This window comes from Ambystoma mexicanum, chromosome 2p (genome assembly GCF_040938575.1).
Source record: "Ambystoma mexicanum isolate Mex_15411 chromosome 2p, UKY_AmexF1_1, whole genome shotgun sequence".
Taxonomy (NCBI): domain Eukaryota; kingdom Metazoa; phylum Chordata; class Amphibia; order Caudata; family Ambystomatidae; genus Ambystoma; species Ambystoma mexicanum.
In genome coordinates this window covers 1,470,711,323-1,470,729,808 of record NC_090923.1, presented here as the reverse complement: position 1 = coordinate 1,470,729,808, position 18,486 = coordinate 1,470,711,323, and the positions used below count along the sequence as shown (strand labels likewise).

The 18,486-nt window shown below is 43.8% G+C and overlaps 1 protein-coding gene across 5 annotated transcripts in view; it reads right to left on the bottom strand.

Annotated features, from left to right (window-relative positions):
* The window catches only part of MSS51 (MSS51 mitochondrial translational activator), a 383,411-nt gene that overhangs the window by 37,669 nt on the left and 327,256 nt on the right, over nt 1-18,486 (bottom strand). For all 5 annotated transcript variants that reach the window (XM_069646070.1, XM_069646074.1, XM_069646071.1 and 2 more), the window contains one exon: nt 16,373-16,466. In XM_069646070.1, coding sequence (XP_069502171.1) covers nt 16,373-16,466 — 94 coding nt within the window. The remainder of the gene's footprint in view (nt 1-16,372; nt 16,467-18,486) is intronic.

Sequence of the window (18,486 nt, the reverse complement as noted above, 5' to 3'; positions counted from 1 at the left end):
TTAGATAATTAGTACTTTACAAGCGGGCTTTCAGTCAGGTAAGGGAACAATTGATCAGAGCTTCTGCCTTTTTGTACTTAGCCAGAAGCATACTTTCCTCAAAAAAATGAAAATATATGCTAACTTTGTGGATATGAGGACAGCTTTTGACTCTGTCCCACGAGAACGTCTATGGCAGTTACTTGCTAAAAGAAAATGCCAAAGAGCCTGATTAGCATTGTCCAGTCCTTATACTATAATAATAAGGCAGTTGCTCCAGCTCGTTTGGGAGGAGAGGTCAAAGCCCAGTTTGAAGTAACCAAGGGAGTCCACCAAGGGTGTGTTTTGCCCCTCTATTATTTTGTATTTATATAGAGGAGGTCGTAATCAGTGTTATGCAGAATTACATGCAGTACCCTTTGGGAACAGCACACACAATTAAGACTACAAGTGACAGTACAAATTCACCTTTGGTACAAGCCTGTACTACACAGCAAAAGTGGTAGCGATGGCTGAGCAGCCAGACTTATCTCAAGAGCAAGTGAGCAGTATCAAATAGTTACACAAAGGACAGCAATTACTATGATTCAAACAAACACTAACTCAAGGTTTCCAAGTAAAAGAATATACATTTATTCACTCATCAGTTATATAACATTTCACTAAAGTAAAGCAGTTTAAAAATCACACTCTTAATACACCACACCACTCCCAATATGTTCCAGACAAGTTAAGCTCACAAAATGAAGTGGGAGCAAAATGGCACTCCAGCAATTTAAAAGGGAAGGAAAGACAAAGTGAATAGCAATTGAACCACAACAACGGGTAAGTACTCAGGGCAATTAAGCAAGAGGAACTACAGTGATAGAATCAGATAGAAAAGGCTTGGGGCAGTCAATAGGACAAAAGTCTTTTGCTCAAGATCACACGGTTCCGGGTAGTTCGTGGTAAAGTTCGTGCCACGGGTTCCGGACGAGGTTGGTTGGTAGAAAAGTTAGTTCAAAGATAAGAGAAGGACAAGCCGTCGGATTGGAGAAAGATTTCAAACACTTTCACTGCGGCTGAACGAAACGAACAACCGGATTTGCACAGTACCTTAAAACGGAGAGGGAGCTGTAGCTGAGGCAGACGTTCCTTTTAGTTCCTGTAGGCTCACGGTTCCTGAAGCGACTCTCGGACTGACAAGAAGTAGGAAGACTGGAGGGTCCTGCACTACCCAGGGAAGAAACCAGCAGCAGAGCAAAACCACAAATAAAAGGTGCGCTCCTTAAAACTCAAGCAGGGTCCGACCTTCCTGGCTATCCGGCCCACTGTAGCTCTGTACAGCGAATTCGACCAGAGGAGGGGTCCTGGCTTGAGCTTTGGGCGAACTGGTTGGTCCCACCAGCTCAAGGGAAGAAGATTCCGGGAGGATCTTCTCTGTCATCGGATTCTGAAGATTCGGACCTGCAGCAGGGCTTCACCGGGCGGTTCAGTCATTGTCGGGGTCCTCTTCCATCAGCTCCTCGTTGGTTCTTTCGTTCCAGTGGCGACTCTGCCTTTCCAGTCCCAGAGACCTGCTTTTTATGCAGTTTTCCCCCATTCACACAGCCTGGCTGTCAATCACACAGCGGGGTGGCTGTCCTGGCAAGGACAGTCACCCAGCCAATCAAACAGGAGTGCGACTTGGGTTACCAAGGGAACCCATGGCAGGGGTCCTAAGACCCCTCCCTCACATCCTGCCTAACCAGACTTTCAGGCACCTTAAGGAGGGCTTCTGTGCAGAAGCCCGCGAAAAGGTGGCGAACAAAGTGACCAAACATGGTTTGACACGCAGAGTAAAACACGAGAAAGACTTTAACAAAAAGAAATGGCGAAAAAACCCAGCCGGAGCTGAAATAAAATATATTTGGTCAAGCGGGTTTATGTTCGAGGCTAATAAAATAGCCTAAAACAGTACGATGGTTATATAAGATAACCTCAGCATGAAAAATAGGGTAGTTACCACTGCCACCAGTCAACTCTTAATGAAAAGGGTGCTCCAAGAGGAACAGACAAAAAGGGATAAGAATGAACCCTTTCCAATACTCCATGTAAGATGGGTTGTACTTTGTCTGTGATTTAAAGAGACAACATAAAGTTAATGGCAACTTTACATGTTTCTGGGAGACAGTAGTCAGTCCCAGGAAAATGGAGTCAGTGGGAAGTCTAAAAGACAACCCTGTGTCACTGCACTGAGGGTGCTGTGTAACACACATAAAAATGATGCTCATGAAGTAGGTGAGGCTCCAGAGCCCAAGATCACACAAATGGTCAAAACACACACAGCAAAACACATGTAAGAGTGGGGAAAAGGCTCACACTCTTACCAGGTGAAAAAAATAAACCCTAGAAATCCAGCAAAGCTGCTGGGGGACTCATTAGGTAAGGGAAATTAGCCATTTATGAGAATTCTCACTAACACCCCCCACCCCCCAGACTAAGGGAGAGGAGGATCTAATCCACTCCTGGATGAATCTCTACCTCTAGTCGGTTCAAAACATCCTAGAGAGACCATCAGCATTTTGGTGGTGGCATCCTGCTTTGGTGGTGACCTTTGCAGGCAGATTGACCATTTTAGTAGTTTTGGGTTTTCCCCTTTCATTTGCATTAACCATCTCAAGGGTTGGTGGTCAGTTTGAATCACAAAAGTAGATCCTTACAAGTATGGTCTAAACTTCTTCAAAGACCACACAATGGCAACACATTCACGCTCTATGGCTGCCCACCTTGTTTCTGGTCCCTTTAGTTTCCTACTGATGAAGCAAATGGGGTGCTCCTTACCTTTCTCATCCAGTTGACTAAGGACTGCACCTATACCTGTATTGGATGCATCTGTCTGCACAATGAAGGGTTGGTGATAATCAGGAGCTCTTAGGACTGGAGCTTGACAAAGGGCTTTCTTCAGGTTTTCAAAAGCTTGAGTGCACTCCTTATTCCATGTAACCTTTTTAGGGAATTTTGGAGAGGAGACTACATTCAAAGGAGAAGCTATGGTCCCATAGTTCTCAATGGAAATCCTGTAGTACTCAGTGAGACCTAGGAAGGCTCTCACTTGGGTTTGAGTAGTAGGGGTGGCCCAGTTTTGTACAGCTTGTACTTTGCTAGGCAATGGCCTTATTTCACCTCCTCCTACCTCATGACCAAGGTAGACCACTTTGCTCTGACCAATTTGACATTTGCTTGCCTTTATGGTCGGATGGGCCTGCTCAAGAGCCTGCAAAACATATCCTAAGTGATCAACATGTTCTTTCCAAGTAGAGCTGAACACTGCAATGTCATCCAAGTATGCCATGCAGAAGTCCTCCGTCCCATTCAGAACTTGGTTGACCATCCTTTGGAATGTAGCAGGTGCATTCCTTAATCCAAAAGGCATGACCCTAAACTGGTAGAGTCCTGCTGGGGTTGAGAATGCAGTTTTCTCCTTGTCATGGTCTGTCAGGGCTATTTGCCAATAGCCTGACATTAGATCAAATGTACTGAGGTACTTGGCTGCACCAAGTTTATCCACCAGTTAATCTGTCCTTGGCAAAGGATGGGCATCAGTCTTAGTGACTGCATTTAGAGCTCTATAGTCCACACAGAATCACAACTCCTTGGATCCTGCCTTTGGTACTAGAACAACTGGACTAGACCAAGGACTTGTAGAGGGCTCCATAACCCTGAGATCAAGCATCTTGTTGACTTCTCCTTTGATGTGGGATCTCACATGTTCTGACATTCTGTAACCTCTGCTTTTCACAGGTAAATAGTCACCAGTGAGAATATCATGCTGGCCCCAAGGGGTCAAGCCTGGTGAGAGTGAAAACAGGGAGGCAAACTGATTTAACAGTAACTTGCACTCCTCCTGTTGTTCAGATGTCAGATTAGAAGAGAGATTAACTCCTTCTATGTTCTCATCTAAAGATTGTCCTCTGAGAAGGTCAGGTACAGGTTCACTCTCCTCCTCCTCTTGAGCTGAAATCAGAAGCAAAGCTCCCACTTCTGGTTTCGAGACATATGCCTCCAAACGGTTGTTGTGAAAGACTATGGGAGCCTCCTTAGGTCTGCCTAAGTCCACCAGATAATTCACCTTCCAAGTTTGCCCACAACCTTGAAGGGTCCTATACATTTGTCCTGCAAGGCCCTCTGTCTTGTTGGTGCCATAACTAGTACAAGCTGGTCTTGAGTAAACTCAACCATGCTGGCCTTCTGGTCATGCCAATGTTTGACCAGAGCCTGACCTGCTTTTAAGTTATCACTAGCTTCTGCCATCATGTGTGACATTCTCCTCCGGATACCTATCACATAGTCAGTTGTTCTGACTGGCTTGGGGGAAGGAGCACTCTCCAACCCCTCCTTGATCAGGGCCAATGGGCCTCTGACTGAATGGCCATAGAGAAGTTCAAAGGGACTGTAACCAACTCCCTCCTGAGGGACTTCTCTATAAGCAAAGAGAAGGCATGGCAGTAGAAGGTCCCACTTTCTTTTAAGGGGTTCCTCTAAAGCACCTATCCTGCTCTTCATAGTATGATTAAACCTCTCTACCAGTCCATTTGTCTGTGGATGGTAGGCTGTAGAGAACTTGTAAGTGACAGCACAGTTTTTTTCACATGGCTTGCATGTAGTGGGACATAAAATTGGATCCCCTGTTGGATATAACTTCCTTAAGAAACCCTACTCTGGTAAAAATACCAAGTAGAGCTTTATCCACAGCCTGAGCCTTAACAGTCCTCATACGTATTGCTTCAGGATACGTAGTAGCATGGTCTACTGCAACCAGGATAAACCTGTTTCCTGAAGACGTGGGAGGGTCAAGGGGACCAACAATGTCGATGCCTACCCTCTCGAAAGGAACTCCCACCACTGGGAGAGGCACCAGGGGTGCCACATTCTTGACTCCACTCTTGCCAGAGGTTTGGCAAGTGTGACAACTCCTACTGATTATGTCAACTTCTGAACCCGTCTTAGGCCAGTATAAGGAGAGCCTTTCCTTGGTCATTTTGAAACTCAAATGACCAGCCAAAGGTATCTCATGGGCCAACTGTAGGTACTGGAGTTTGTTTTCTAGAGGCACTACAAGTCTTTTGCAGTCCCCAGGGATAGACTCAGTCGGTTCACTGTAGAAAAGGCCATTTTCCCAGCTCAACCTATGCTTTCCAACTTCTTGCCCATCAAGTTGAGAAGCTGCCTATTGTCGAAGACCTTCAAGAGTAGGACACTCTATTTGTCCTCTGCTGAAGTCTGCCCTGTTGGGTCCACCTTCTGCCAGTAAAGATTGCAGCTAAGGATGGTCAACAAGATCCAGATCTCCAACTAAAACAATGTCTTCTTCTAGATCTGATTCTTCAGAGACTGGATCAACCACACAGGGTTGTACCTCACACTCTGCCTCAGCAGGTGGAGGAGTCACCGGTGTGACTTTGGACAATCCTGGGGATGTCCTGGTTGGTAGCACAGGGGTGCTATCTGTCTTTTTCTTGGAGGTCTTGGGTTTTCCCTTTGCCTCTTTCTTTCCAGAAATAGCAGTGTGCAACTCCTGTGGACTGGGGGTGATAGTTTCCTCTATCAACTCCTCTGGAGAGCCTCTCAAGGTCCACTCCCTTGCAGGCCTAGTGAGTTCCTGTTTCCTTTTACTGGGAGGCCTGGGGGTGCTAGACACAACTCCAAGAGTTTCCAGGTCATTACCCAACAGGACTCTCCCAGGCACTTCACTCTGCACACTAACAGGTATTTTGACAGTCATATCATTACACTGGATGAGAGCTGGTAACTGGCGAAGCATTTGCACAGGGCCTCCAGCTAACTTGGTCAGGTGTTTGGGTGCCTTAGCAACATCCTCCATCTTGAAAAAGGTTTCATCAACCACAGTAATGCTGGCTCCAGTGTCTCTGATGGCAGGGGTCTCCTGGCCATTCACAAGAACACTATCTTTATAATACACTTTAGTATTATCTGGGGTGGAATTATAGACATCTAAATTCTGTTGTTCCCACATGCCCAGGGACACTAAAGAAACACTAGCTGAGACTCGCATGGGTTCATCTGCCACTAGGTGAAAGTTTCCACTTGCCATTGGTACTTCTTCCTCTGGGGAGAAGGCTAAGGAGACAGTGTGGACCCCTGAAGGTTTGCCCTTACATCTGGGATCCCCTTTCACATGGTCAGTTAACCCACAAACATAACATTTCCCAAATGTTTTGATGAATGGGGGGTTGTTCTGACCTCCATCTGGTTTGGGTCCAGATGGTACACTAGCCTGATTCGGTTTCCCTTGTGGTTTACCCTTATGTTGCTGTTTGGGACCCTCTTTTGGATTGGAGGTATTGGAATTCTCCTTGTTATCTTTCTTTGGCTGCTTACCCTCATCCTTCTTCTGAGTTGCCCCAGAATCCTTATGAGTGGCCCTGTTGGCAACCCACAAGTCAGCAGCCTTAGCTAACTTCTTTGAATCTATCTCCTTAGAATCAGCCAAGTGCTGTCTGAGCTCAGGAGAGCAGGCATCATAAATTGACTCCAACATAACACGATTTCTCAAACCTCCATAAGTGTTTACTCTGTAACCCTTAACCCAACCATCTAAGTTTTTCAAACATTCACATACCTGGGTAGCCCAAAGGGTACCATCATGATTTTTGAGGCTCCTAAATCTCTTAAGGTACTGGGAAGGGATGCCTTCCCAAATCTAGCAATGAAAGCTAGCTTCACACACTCATAATCCATCCTATCCACCTCCCCCAACTCCATAACAACATCAGATGCAACAGTGGGTAGCCTAGAGAAGAGCAAAGGAAGCAACTGATTCCCTGTAATGTCTTGAATACCATGGTTATATTCAAACATTGCCAATCAATCCAAAATATCAAGCTTAGCCTCATACATACCAACAATTTCTTTAGGCATACAGGATCTCTTAGGACTGGAAGTCCTAGAAGACTCTGAAAGAGAAGCATTTTCCAAAGACAACTTTTTCATTTCTAAGGCATGATTCAGCTCCATTTCTCTGAGCTTAAGATCTTGATGCTTTTGTTCAGTTTGGGCATGTATGTGTTTAAATTCCAATTCATGCCTCATCTTTTCTTGAGCAATGAATTCAGGACTGAGTGTAGGACCAGGTGGGGTCCCAGTGGACAAAGGTTGAGGTTGCTGAGCAGGCAGAGGAGCAGTGAGGCCTACATTGTGAGACACATCTGCCTCATCTAACTCATCAATAACAGATACATTTTCATCCTCATCGTTTTCCACATTTGCTGAGGGGTTAGTTATTTCCGACCGACCCTCCAGACTTTGTTTCTCTAACAACCTTTCAATTAATTCTGACATTTTGTCTTTAACAGAGAGATTCCTATCTCTACACAGATTTTTCAGATAATCCACAGTGTAACTAAGGAGGGTCTCCTGACTGTTGCTTTCCATATCAGACATGATTAAAATTTCTTTTTTCTATTTATTTATTTATTTTTTTATTTTGATATAGCTGAAGACATCAACTTTTCAAAATCAATGAGAATCAATCAAAAGTAGTTACACATAAAATTAATAAAAACAATATAGACATACATACAATATCAAAAGGCAACATGATGGAAAAGAATGACCAAAAGAAACATAGTTAAAAATAGACCTATAGATTGAGATTTAAATTCATTAAGAAGATGCAGTTAGATCTATAGAGAATCAGAGCCATGTTAATAGTAATAATTATAATAATAATAATTCACGAGTATATAAAATAAATACTCACAAGAAGGCTAATTAAATCATTATTTCGTCAGGTAAAGCTGCTTCTAAAAAGTGAATGATGGCCTTCATTACTGAAAATCTAACCTTCTTAAATAAAATACTCCATATCTCGTTATCATTCTTCTCCATATACAAACTCAATAGCTTGTTACAATGTTTATCACGAATAGCTGTTAAGTTTGGACACAATTATGTGTTGGAGGGTTTCCTTTACATTTTGTTTCTCACAGAATCGGCAGAAGTTAAGATCCGCTGGAATAAGTTTACGTCTAGCCAGAATTTCTCTCGTCGGCCATAAATTTAACCTTATCCGCAGGAATTTATTGCGAATGTTTGCAGATGGGCATTTCATAAGATAGCCTGCCGCTTGGCCTAGACATTTAGTACCGAAGTGATTAGGATCAAAATCTCTATATTTTACACAAAGATCATAATTTGTAATCCAGTCCCAATTAAGGAACTTTCTTTTTGCACGTGCCGGATAATCGATGAGAAATTGTAAGGAGATATTTGCTCCAACTAAAGTGTCCAAAACAATGTTTCTCCACTTTAGCGAGAAAACAGATGTAGACCCAGATAGGTGACGAGCGACCGTACTCAAGATATTATTATCGGTCAGGCCGAGAAGAGTTTTACGGAAGAAGGCGCACATTCTCCATTTAACTTTGCTATGGAGAGAGTTCAAACCCAGTTCGAACCGTAGTATTGGAAGCGGTGTGCAGTTCGGAAGACGCAAAACCTTTTTCCAAAAGGTGGCCTCAAGTCTGTTCCATATGCTATCCCTAGAATACAGTTTGGATTCAACACCGTAGAGTAAAATAGGGACAACCTTTTGTTCATAGTACATCAAAATATGTTTCAGCGTAAATTTCCCGAATTTGTAGAGGAGGATTTTCGCTTGGGAATTCAGATTTAGCAATTTCGAGTCTAACATATGTAGCAGTTTCCCATCACTAACCGTGTTTTGAATAAAAACACCAAGATACTTATACTCCGGGACGATATCCATAGTTTGTTGTTGGAAAGACCAAAATCCCTTGTAAGATTTGCATCTAGTAGTAGGACTGCAGACCATAATCTGGGATTTGGTTAGGTTTACTGTTAAGGCATTAGCCTCCACATAGGTTGCTAATGCAGCTAAAAGATTTTGTAGACCTATAGGAGTCTGGGATATCAATACCAAATCGTCTGCATAAAGCAACCAAGGGATACGTTGGCCCCCCAACTCCGGAGCGTCCGCTATAATTCCACAAAATGATAGGCCTAAATCAAGAATAAAAAGATTGAACAATGAAGCCGCCAATGTACATCCTTGCTTTAGACCGATACAAGTAGGAACAGGAGCAGACAGGAGTCCTTGCATTGTAAGCCGAACTCTCATGGTAGTATCTGTGTGTAATTGAATAATTAGAGCCAAAAGCGAGGAGGGACAGCCAAGATCTTTTAGTTTGTTAAAAAGAAGGTTTCGGTTTATGGAATCAAAGGCAGAACTAAAATCAATAAACGCAAAATATAAAGTTTGTTTCCTCAATGCATATTGAGACTTCAGCATATTAATAGTAATAATGTTGGGGATCGTCCCCAGTCCGCTAACAAAGCCAGATTGATACGGATCCCTTTTGAAGTGCTTCTTTGTCCAATCATTAAGTTCTCGCAATATGAAACGGGTATAGATCTTCCCCGAGACATCAAGTAACGAAATGGGTCTATAACTAGACGGATTGGCACGATCACCCTTCTTGTATATTGGGATAACAATAGATCGTCTCCATGATGTCGGAATTTTTTGTGAGGTGTTAATTGATTCAAACATGATGAATAATATATCTGCCCATATGTTAGGAAATTGTTTAAGGTGAGCATTTGATAGGCCGTCAGGCCCGGTGCTCGCGAGTTGCTTGCATGGATGATATAATACAAGATATCTTCTTTATCGAAGTGTAGATAAAACAAATGATTAGACTTTAGCTCAGGAGCAAAGGATTGAGGTCGCGGAGTTGCAAATAAATCCGAATAATAGCGTACCCACACATCCTCTGTTACGTCATTTGTTTGGCAGGCAACCTGATGCCCTGATGTGGATTGATTTATAATATACCACGACTGAGCAGAATTTTTAGATGCTAGAGATACTAGCATATTTCTCCCATCTGTTTGGTAAAGTTTAGCTTTTATTCCCCTAGCCCAGTTTCTGTAGCTAGTTTGTATACGTTGCAGAGCAGCCCCACGTAGATCTAGCGGTAATTTTAGCGCTTGCCTTTTTTCCGCTCGAACCCTGGATTTTTTGAGTCTTATTTCATGGTTGGGGATGTGCAAATGCGATGTTTGTTTATATTTATGAATGATAGAATTTGGTTGGAAAAGCTGCATAAGATCATAAAAAAACGTGTCTGACGGCGATTGCTCTACGTCACTATTGTTTAATTCGCCATGGTAACATATCATAAAGGCCTTCAAAGAATGTTCAGACCACTTTAGTCGGTTTCTGGCAGGGTATATCTCATACCTTCCCTTAAGAAAGGAAGGGTGTGGTTTAGAGACAAACATGTTCAAGCAGAGAGTAGTACACAGGATATTACGGTCACTCATCTCTGATTCTAATATTTGAAAGGATGTGACCATGTTTGACATATACATGTTAACGTAAGTAAAGTCAATAATCCTGTGACTACATGCGCGATGCCATGTCGCTCTAGGTGGTATGTCCTGTGAATGTGCACCGTTCAACATATAAAAATTCCGTGATTTAGTGAATAGTAGCCACTTATCCAGGCGTTTTTGTTCGGATTTGAGAAAGGGGCCCAAACAATGTAGGTTCAAGTCACCCGCTAGATAGATCATATCTACAGTTCCATCCAGCGTGAGTATGTCGAAAGCCTTAGATATTGCTTCCATAAAGGAATCGTCAGAAATGCCAAGAGGGTTCCAGTAGATGTTAATTATAGCACATGTGTAGCTTTCACATACAATTCTGGACATTTGTATAAAATCATTTGGACAGAACCACGGAAAGATTTTTAAACCAGACGACTGTTTAACAGCTGTTAACAGGCCAGAGGTTGGGCGACCCATTTGGGGCTTCACGGCAGGTAATAAACATACATCATAGTTATTCCAAGACGGTGATGTGACCAACCATGTTTCTTGGAGCAATATAACATCATACTTCAACAGATGGAGGGAATGATTATTCAGTAAGTGCCGATTCCCTCTGGAATTCCGGCTAGCAAAGAATAACTCTGATGTGAAAGTAAATGAATGCTAAGGTTGCTTGCTCTGATGTTGACAAATGCAGGGTTTTCGAGGGCAAGCTTGAGGGATAGTGGAAGGTTTGATTTGAGGAGTATCTACACGCAAGGTCGATCCATCTGGGGCATCAGGGATAGGGAGCACCGTGAAGTCAAGATCAGCGATTTGTGACTTCACGGCCCAGATGGTATTAAGAACCACCCTTGAGTTAATCCATAAATTTACAACAGACTGATTAAAAGAATCTGGGAACTCCACCAAATCTATATCTATGGAGCTAATGTCATCAAGTTCTGGGATCTCACGGAATATCGAGAGAACAGAAGCCCGATTTAGATTATACTGTTTAGCCGGCAGTGGCTGGCAACTAAGGGTCAGACAGTGAATTGCCGGACGCTTCGAGCGTATAGTTGTTAGTTTTTGTTTGGGTGGTAACAGTAACTCATTGGGGTTTATGCAGGGACTAAACCCTATTTTAGGTTGTTGAACTGTTTGAGGGGCGAAAGAGGTTTCCAAAAACTTAGTGAAAGTGGATTGTAAAATTCGTTCCATATCACCAAGTGAGTCTGTTTTAGCCTTGCCAGTTCCGCCCAGGCATATAGGCACAAGAGTGCCAGAAGTTGCTACATCCACACAGACAGGGGGACTGGGTTTTTTCAGGATTGGGGCTACCACAGGCAATGATTCGGACAAAGTGGACGAGATGGGCGGCGCAAATGTTACATGTTTGGGGACTATTTTAGAGGATAAGTATTCGTCCACTGCTCTTCGTATCTCTCTCCCCATTACCCCATGATCTAATTTCTGCGCAGCAAAAGTATTACCCATAAGACTATTTGCGGTTAAGTTGGATACACTAGCCCCTTCGCAATTGCAGTTGCCCAGCGTTGGTTTAATATGGGTTTTATGAGACATCTGCTCGGCCACACTAATCAATTCACTTAAAGGGCTGTGTGCCACGGAAGAGACAATGGGAGCTGGCTGTAACTTAGCTTTTTTTGCTTGCAATTGTTGCGAGTATTTTCTTGTAATGGCTTTAGCTGCCAAAGCAGAAGCAGATGCTGGAGGTGAAAGTTTATTAATGAAAGCTTTAATTTGGGAGGTATGAGATGATACAGATTTGATATTTTTCGATTTTTTTTTTCCTGATTTGACAATCAAGTCTTTTTAGACAGATGTTTCTCAGGATTCTGAGGATCAAGCACAACAGGTTTGGTCTCAAAAAGGGAGTAGATGGGTCTCTTCTGCAAGTCAGTTTTTGTCATGACTGCATTTTCCATAGTGTCAACTATAGGTTCAGGTATGAATGGTATAGGTTGATAGACTTGATCCTTGGGTTCGTCCAAGTAAGATGTCTGTAAAGATACAGACTTCTTGCCATTTAAAGCAGCATCCGGCTGGCCCAGGCTCTCAAGTCTATTAAAAAGAGCAAATTGATTATCAAGTAACAGATCAAACTGATTTGAGTGTGTTTCTGCCTTTACGACTAAAACTTCGAACAGTTTAGCAAGAGCTAAAATAGCATTGTTCATCGATGTAAGTGCTATGCTAGTACTGGCAGTCTGGGAGTCAAGACCACCAGTAGTAGCAGGGCTCTTTCCAACCATTTTTCTGGGAGTCGGAGCTATAAAGGACAGATTTGCAACTGAGTTTGAGGCACTGACGTTTGTAAAAAGCACAGGAGATTTAGACAAGTTAGCCGAAGATGCTTGAAATGACTCAATAGAGACAATAGTATCTAGGTCAATAACAGGTATATCCTGAACAGCTGGATTCAACAGTGGATTAGCAATCAATGGGTCACTAACAGTGGAAACAAAGATATCACGGGCCTCAGGGTGAGAAGCTGGAACACCAGTTAAAACGTTTGTTAGAATGACGCTATCAGTGAGAGAAACATTTTCTTTCGCAAAGGTAACAGATAGACCAGGCGTTGTACCAGTTTTTAAAGTCTCACCAATTCTGACATCCATCACAGTAGCTAGAGGATCATTTTGGTCAGTTAATCGTATTGCAGACGTACAGGAATCCAGCTCCAAGCCCTGCGGAGTATCATTTGAACCCAAGGAAGCCGTTACTGGCTGATATAAAGAGGTTTCAACGGCGTTTCCAATAGGGCGTAAGCTAATTTTAGTGCGACTGGAATCTCTACAAAAGGGACGGATATCCATTCCTAACAGCATCTCGGATTGACTCTTAATTGCGCCTATAGCACGAGACCTCGGTGTGGAGCTAAGTCGAGGTTTTTTTTGTGGGTACAGAGTGGGAGCTCTGGGAACAACTTGAGCCGTTGGATTTATCCAGGTTAAGTAGAGTCCGCCTCCTTGTATGCAGAGCCTTATGGGAGATGAAGTCCAAATGCACAAAAGGAAGTAAAGCGGCACCAAAGCGTCTTTCCAAACAGATTTCCAGCGTCTCCAGGAGCTAAAATTTCTTTTTAGCGATGTTTAGCCTTGTGGTTAGTTGATCCAAGGTAATAGCAGCAAAGTGTAATCACTACACTTGATCCTCACCCCTGTACACCAGTGTTAGGCAGAATCATATGCATTACCCTTTGGGAACACCACACAGAATTAAGACTACAAGTGACAGTACAAATTCACCTTTGGTACAAGCCTGTGCTACACAGTAAAGTGGTAGCGATGGCTGAGCAGCCAGTCTTATCTCAAGAGTAAAGTGAGCATTATCAATAGTTACACAAAGGACAGTAATTACTATGGTTCAAGCAAACACTGACTCAAGGTTTCTGAGTAAAAGAATATACATTTATTTATACATCATTTGTAAAACAATTCACTATAGTAAAGTATCAGAAAATCACACTTTTAATATACTACACACCACCCAATAGATTCTGGACAAATTGAGCTCAAAATGAAGTGTGAGCAAAATGGCAATCAAGTAATTTAAAAGGGAGGGAAAGACAAGGTTAGACAAAAATTAAGCAGCACCAACAAGTAACTAAGCAGGGCAATCTAGAAACGCTAACTACGGTCAGGAAATCAAATCAAGGGGCCTGAGCCAAAGTCAATGGAGCAGAGTCTTTGCAGAGGATCACACAGTTCAGAGTAGTTCGCAGTTAAGTCTTTGCCAAGAGTTCAAAACGAAGTTGGTTGGAAGAAAAGTTACTTTAAAGAGTAGAGAAGGACAAGCCCTCAGATTGGCGAATGATTTCAAACACTTTCACTGCGGTCGGACGGAACGCACAACCGGGTTAGCACAGTACCTTTAGAGCAGAAGAATACTGTAGCTGAGGCAGACGTTCCTGGCAGATCCTGCCGGCTCACAGTTCCTGAAGCGACTGTCAGACTGACAAGAAGGAGGAAGACTGGAGGGTCCTACACTGCCCAGGGAAGATACCAGCAGCGGAGCAAAACGACGAATAAAAGGTGTGCTCCTTAAAACCCAAGAATGGTCCGATTCTCCTGGCTATCCGGTTCACTGTAGCTGTGCACAGCAAATTCGAACAGAGGAGGGAGGCCTGGCTTGCAGTTTGGCGAACTGGTTGGTCCCACCAACTCAAGGGGAGAAGATTCCTTGCAGATCTTCCCTGTCGTTGAAGTTTGAAGATTCAGAACCGCAGCAGGGCTTCACCGGGAGTTTCAGTTGTGGTAGAGGTGCTCTTCTGTCAGCTTCTCTTCAGTTCTCTCGATCCAGTGGCGACTCTGCCTTCCTAGTCCCAGAGACCTGCTTTTTATGCAGTTTTCCCCCATTCACACAGCCTGGCTGTCAATCACACAGCAGGGTGGCAGTCCTGGCGGGACAGTGACCACAGCCAATCATACAGAGTGCGACATGGGTCTCCAAGGAGACACTGTGCAGGGAGTCTCAAACCCCTCCCTCACATCCTGTCCCCCTCAGACATTCAGGCGCCTAAGGAGGGCTTCTGTGCAGAAGCCCACCAAAGGACGGCAAACAAAGGAACCAAACCTGGTTTGGCACGCAGAGTAAAACACGAGAAAGACCTTTACAAAAAGAAATGGTGAATAAACCCAGCGGAACCGAAATAAAATAAAAGGGGTCCAGCGGATTTAAGTTCGAGGCTACTAACTTAGCCCAAAACAGTACCAATGCTATTTAAATAGACCGCAGTAGAAAAAATAGGGTAGATACCACTGCCACCAGCCAAATCTTAAAGAAAGGGGTACGAAATAATGTTCCATGAGAGACAGACAAAAAGGGATAACTATTAACCCTTTCCAGTACTCTATGTAAGATAGTTTGTACTGGGTCTATGAATTTAAAAAGACTTAAGTCAGTGGGCCTCATTCCGAGATTGGAGGTAGCCATGGCGCAATTTGCACCATGGCTGCCTCCAATATCGGGTCCGGCACCGGTCTGGTTCAATGGGGGCTTACCAGTGCATTCCGACCCTGGAGGGACTGGTAAGTCCCCATTGAACCAACTATTCCCCATTCCCATTTGAACCCCCATAGGGCTCAATGTGAATGGGGAGGGCGCTAATAACGGGCTCGCAAATAGCAAGCCTGTTATTAGCGCCCTGGTCCCTTAGTGGGACCCGTAAAGGATGTGTGGTCAGACCACACGTACTTTACGGTTCCCGCTAAGGGACCTCGGAATTGGGTGGTAAGGGATTACCGGCAACGGTCTCCTTACCGGTGCCCAGTATCCCTTACCGCCCAACTTGTAATGACCCCCAAGGGCAACTTTACATGTTCTGGGAGACAGTAGTCAGTTCCAGAAAATGGAGTCTGAGTTGGGAAGTCCAAAAAAGACAACCCTGTGTCACTGCACTAAAGGTGCTGTGTGACACACAGTAAAAAGATGATGCCTGTGGAGGAGGTGAAGCTCCACAGTCTATGAACACAAAAATGTTAAACACACACAGCAAAACACATGTAAGAGTGGGAAAAAGGCTCACACTCTTACCAGGTGAAAAGGTGAAAAAAAAATCCTAGAAATCCAGCAAAGCTGCTGAGGGACTCAGTAGGTAAGGGAAATTAGCCATTCTGGAGAATTTTCCTTAACACTGTAAAACAGGACGGTATAAATGAAAACAATAAATATTAAACAAGTAACTTCACATTCACTTCCAACCCCATTCAATGGCAAGGAGTGATGGAGTTGTAAACTGTGTCTGGAAAGGCTCTGCATGACCAGTATCAAAGATACATTTGTGCCAAAAGAGCATTGTGTGGATGATATGGCTGATTCGGCTGATACAGAAGTGCAGGAAGCCCATTCTTAATTGCATATGCACACAAAGTAGCCATAAACTTTATTTGATGATGTGTCTACGCTATTTGCCCATGTACATAGAGAAAACACATGGAGGGTGTAGGCACTCCTATTTCCAAAGCTTTGATATGTTCTCTCTGTCACGCCCTTACACTCCAGAAAGGGAAGGGTGCATAATGTCATAATGATGAAGTATTTTACTCACTTGTACATAGTGAAGATGGAGGGTAATCTGTAGTCTCGCAGGAGAAGCAGTGTGGGGAGCCAGCCTTCAGTCAGTCCCTGGGATGCATGGAAACCTGAAGTACAAGAGGAACATGTGTCACAGCAGATGTCATGAAGAGTAGGTTCTTAAGACACACACCTCTCGTTGCTTGGCAATGCAAACTTTGTTTGCTCATACCTATATCTGCTTATTTCATTAACTGTTTGCTTTTCATTAACTCCATATGCTTTCTCTAACTTCTTCCTGTCACATATCACCTTTTGTTTAGCCCTCCATTCTTTTGGTTGCCCCTACCTAATTGTATTGGTCCAGTGCCCTCTGGTTGGAACTAGCTATTCTGCAGTGACTCCTCTCCCAATTGCTATCCCAATCCCCCTGTTTGTGCCCACTAACATCATGTTGGCTTAATTGTTACTTCTGCCAAAATTTTCTGCCAACTGGTGCAAACTGTTTTTGCTTGTGCTGCCTTCTACTTCACCTCACTTTGTTCGAAATCTCTCTGATTGACTCCTTAGCCCAACTTTCTACATGACTCCTTCTTGCTGCTAATGTAACTCGCCTAACCCTGCCCTCTCTTCTGAGAATGTCTCCACCTCTACTCTTCTTCACCTAACCTTCCCTGCAACTTGTCCCACCCCACGTTCATTAGTCCACTCTCTCTCTCTGCTTGTCTTTGTCAAGTTTCCTAAGCCATAAAATCTGCCAGATCACACTTCATTCTGCTTGGCCTGACCTTCATTGCCTAACTAGGCCAGGTCTCCTGTCAAATTGCCTAGCTGGCCTTCACCTCACCATCTTTCTGAATGCACACATTTCTCTGCTTGCGCTATGTCCCTCTGGAGACCATCAATTGTTCTACATGCCCTAGGCTGATTTCGGGAAGGTCACATTTTCCTTAGCATGATGCATCGGCATATGCAACGCTTTATCTAATGTCAAACAAGAGGTTTACACGATTACATGGTCCATCATTTGGTAGCAAGGTTGATTGCTCAGACAGTACTTTGTAGAAGGCATACAGAATGGCTGAATAAATAAATCAGGTAGTAGCTGGTAATTATATGATTGGGAGTGCAGTCCATTCCAAAGTCATCTGCCAGTTATGTGAAAATATAGTGTTCCAAGGTCAAGCTCTGTTCCCTAACCACCCCAGGGAACAGTGGGCGTGACTTGCTGTTGGACCAAGGCTTGCACACTGGCAACTGTACCAGTTCCCACCTTCCTCACTGGAGGCGAAGAACTCCTGTAGGTACCAGCTAGCTCCCTGGACTAGATGTGTAGAGAAAACCATGTAACCTTGTCCCTGACTCCCTGGATTGGAACTCACAGCACCAAAAGAAGTCATAGCAACTGGATTCCGATGTTGCGCTGCTTCGGGTCATCCTCAAGCCCTAGTAAACTAGGTTTGAATGCCTCCGAACCATTAAATGCCCATGATGCTGTCTTAACAATCTCTTTGAACTTTAAAATACTATGTTGCTGCAATGAACAAGTTCCCTGCCACATAGTGCCAGCAGAGGACATCACCTGTACGGCCCGAACACCAGCTCGCAGCTGCGGAGCCTTCGAACCGCCACGTGTGAAACACTGCTTCAAACCGCCAGCATCTTCGCATCTACTCCAACTACACTATTGTATTGACCCTGGTGCCTCATCAAACTGCACCGCTCAAACTGCATGGGGCCCCGCATCGAATCCAACTCAAATCTGCCTGGATAACCGTGCCTCACCTCATTCGAACCCAGTTTGACCCACATGCACAGGGTTGAGAAACCCACTTTAATGCTGTCGAACTACCAGGAAGAGACTAAGGTGCATTTGAGGTGCCCAAGCCACCTTTGTCCTTTTTTTGGATCCTAATGAGTGCTTTAATTCATGTTGTGAATTTTCTGTGTTCTTGCACAGGGCTGGGCGTTTGCTAGTGTTTTTATAGTCAGGTATTTTTGGTGCGTTTTACTAAAGTATATATTTTTTATAGAACCTTGACACACACCCCTGACCCCCCACTCTCTTAAGAGTATAGTCTATCATGGCTCAATTTACCACAAAAGTCAAAGGTGGTATATCTCTTGTCTGTGCCTGTCTCACCTCTA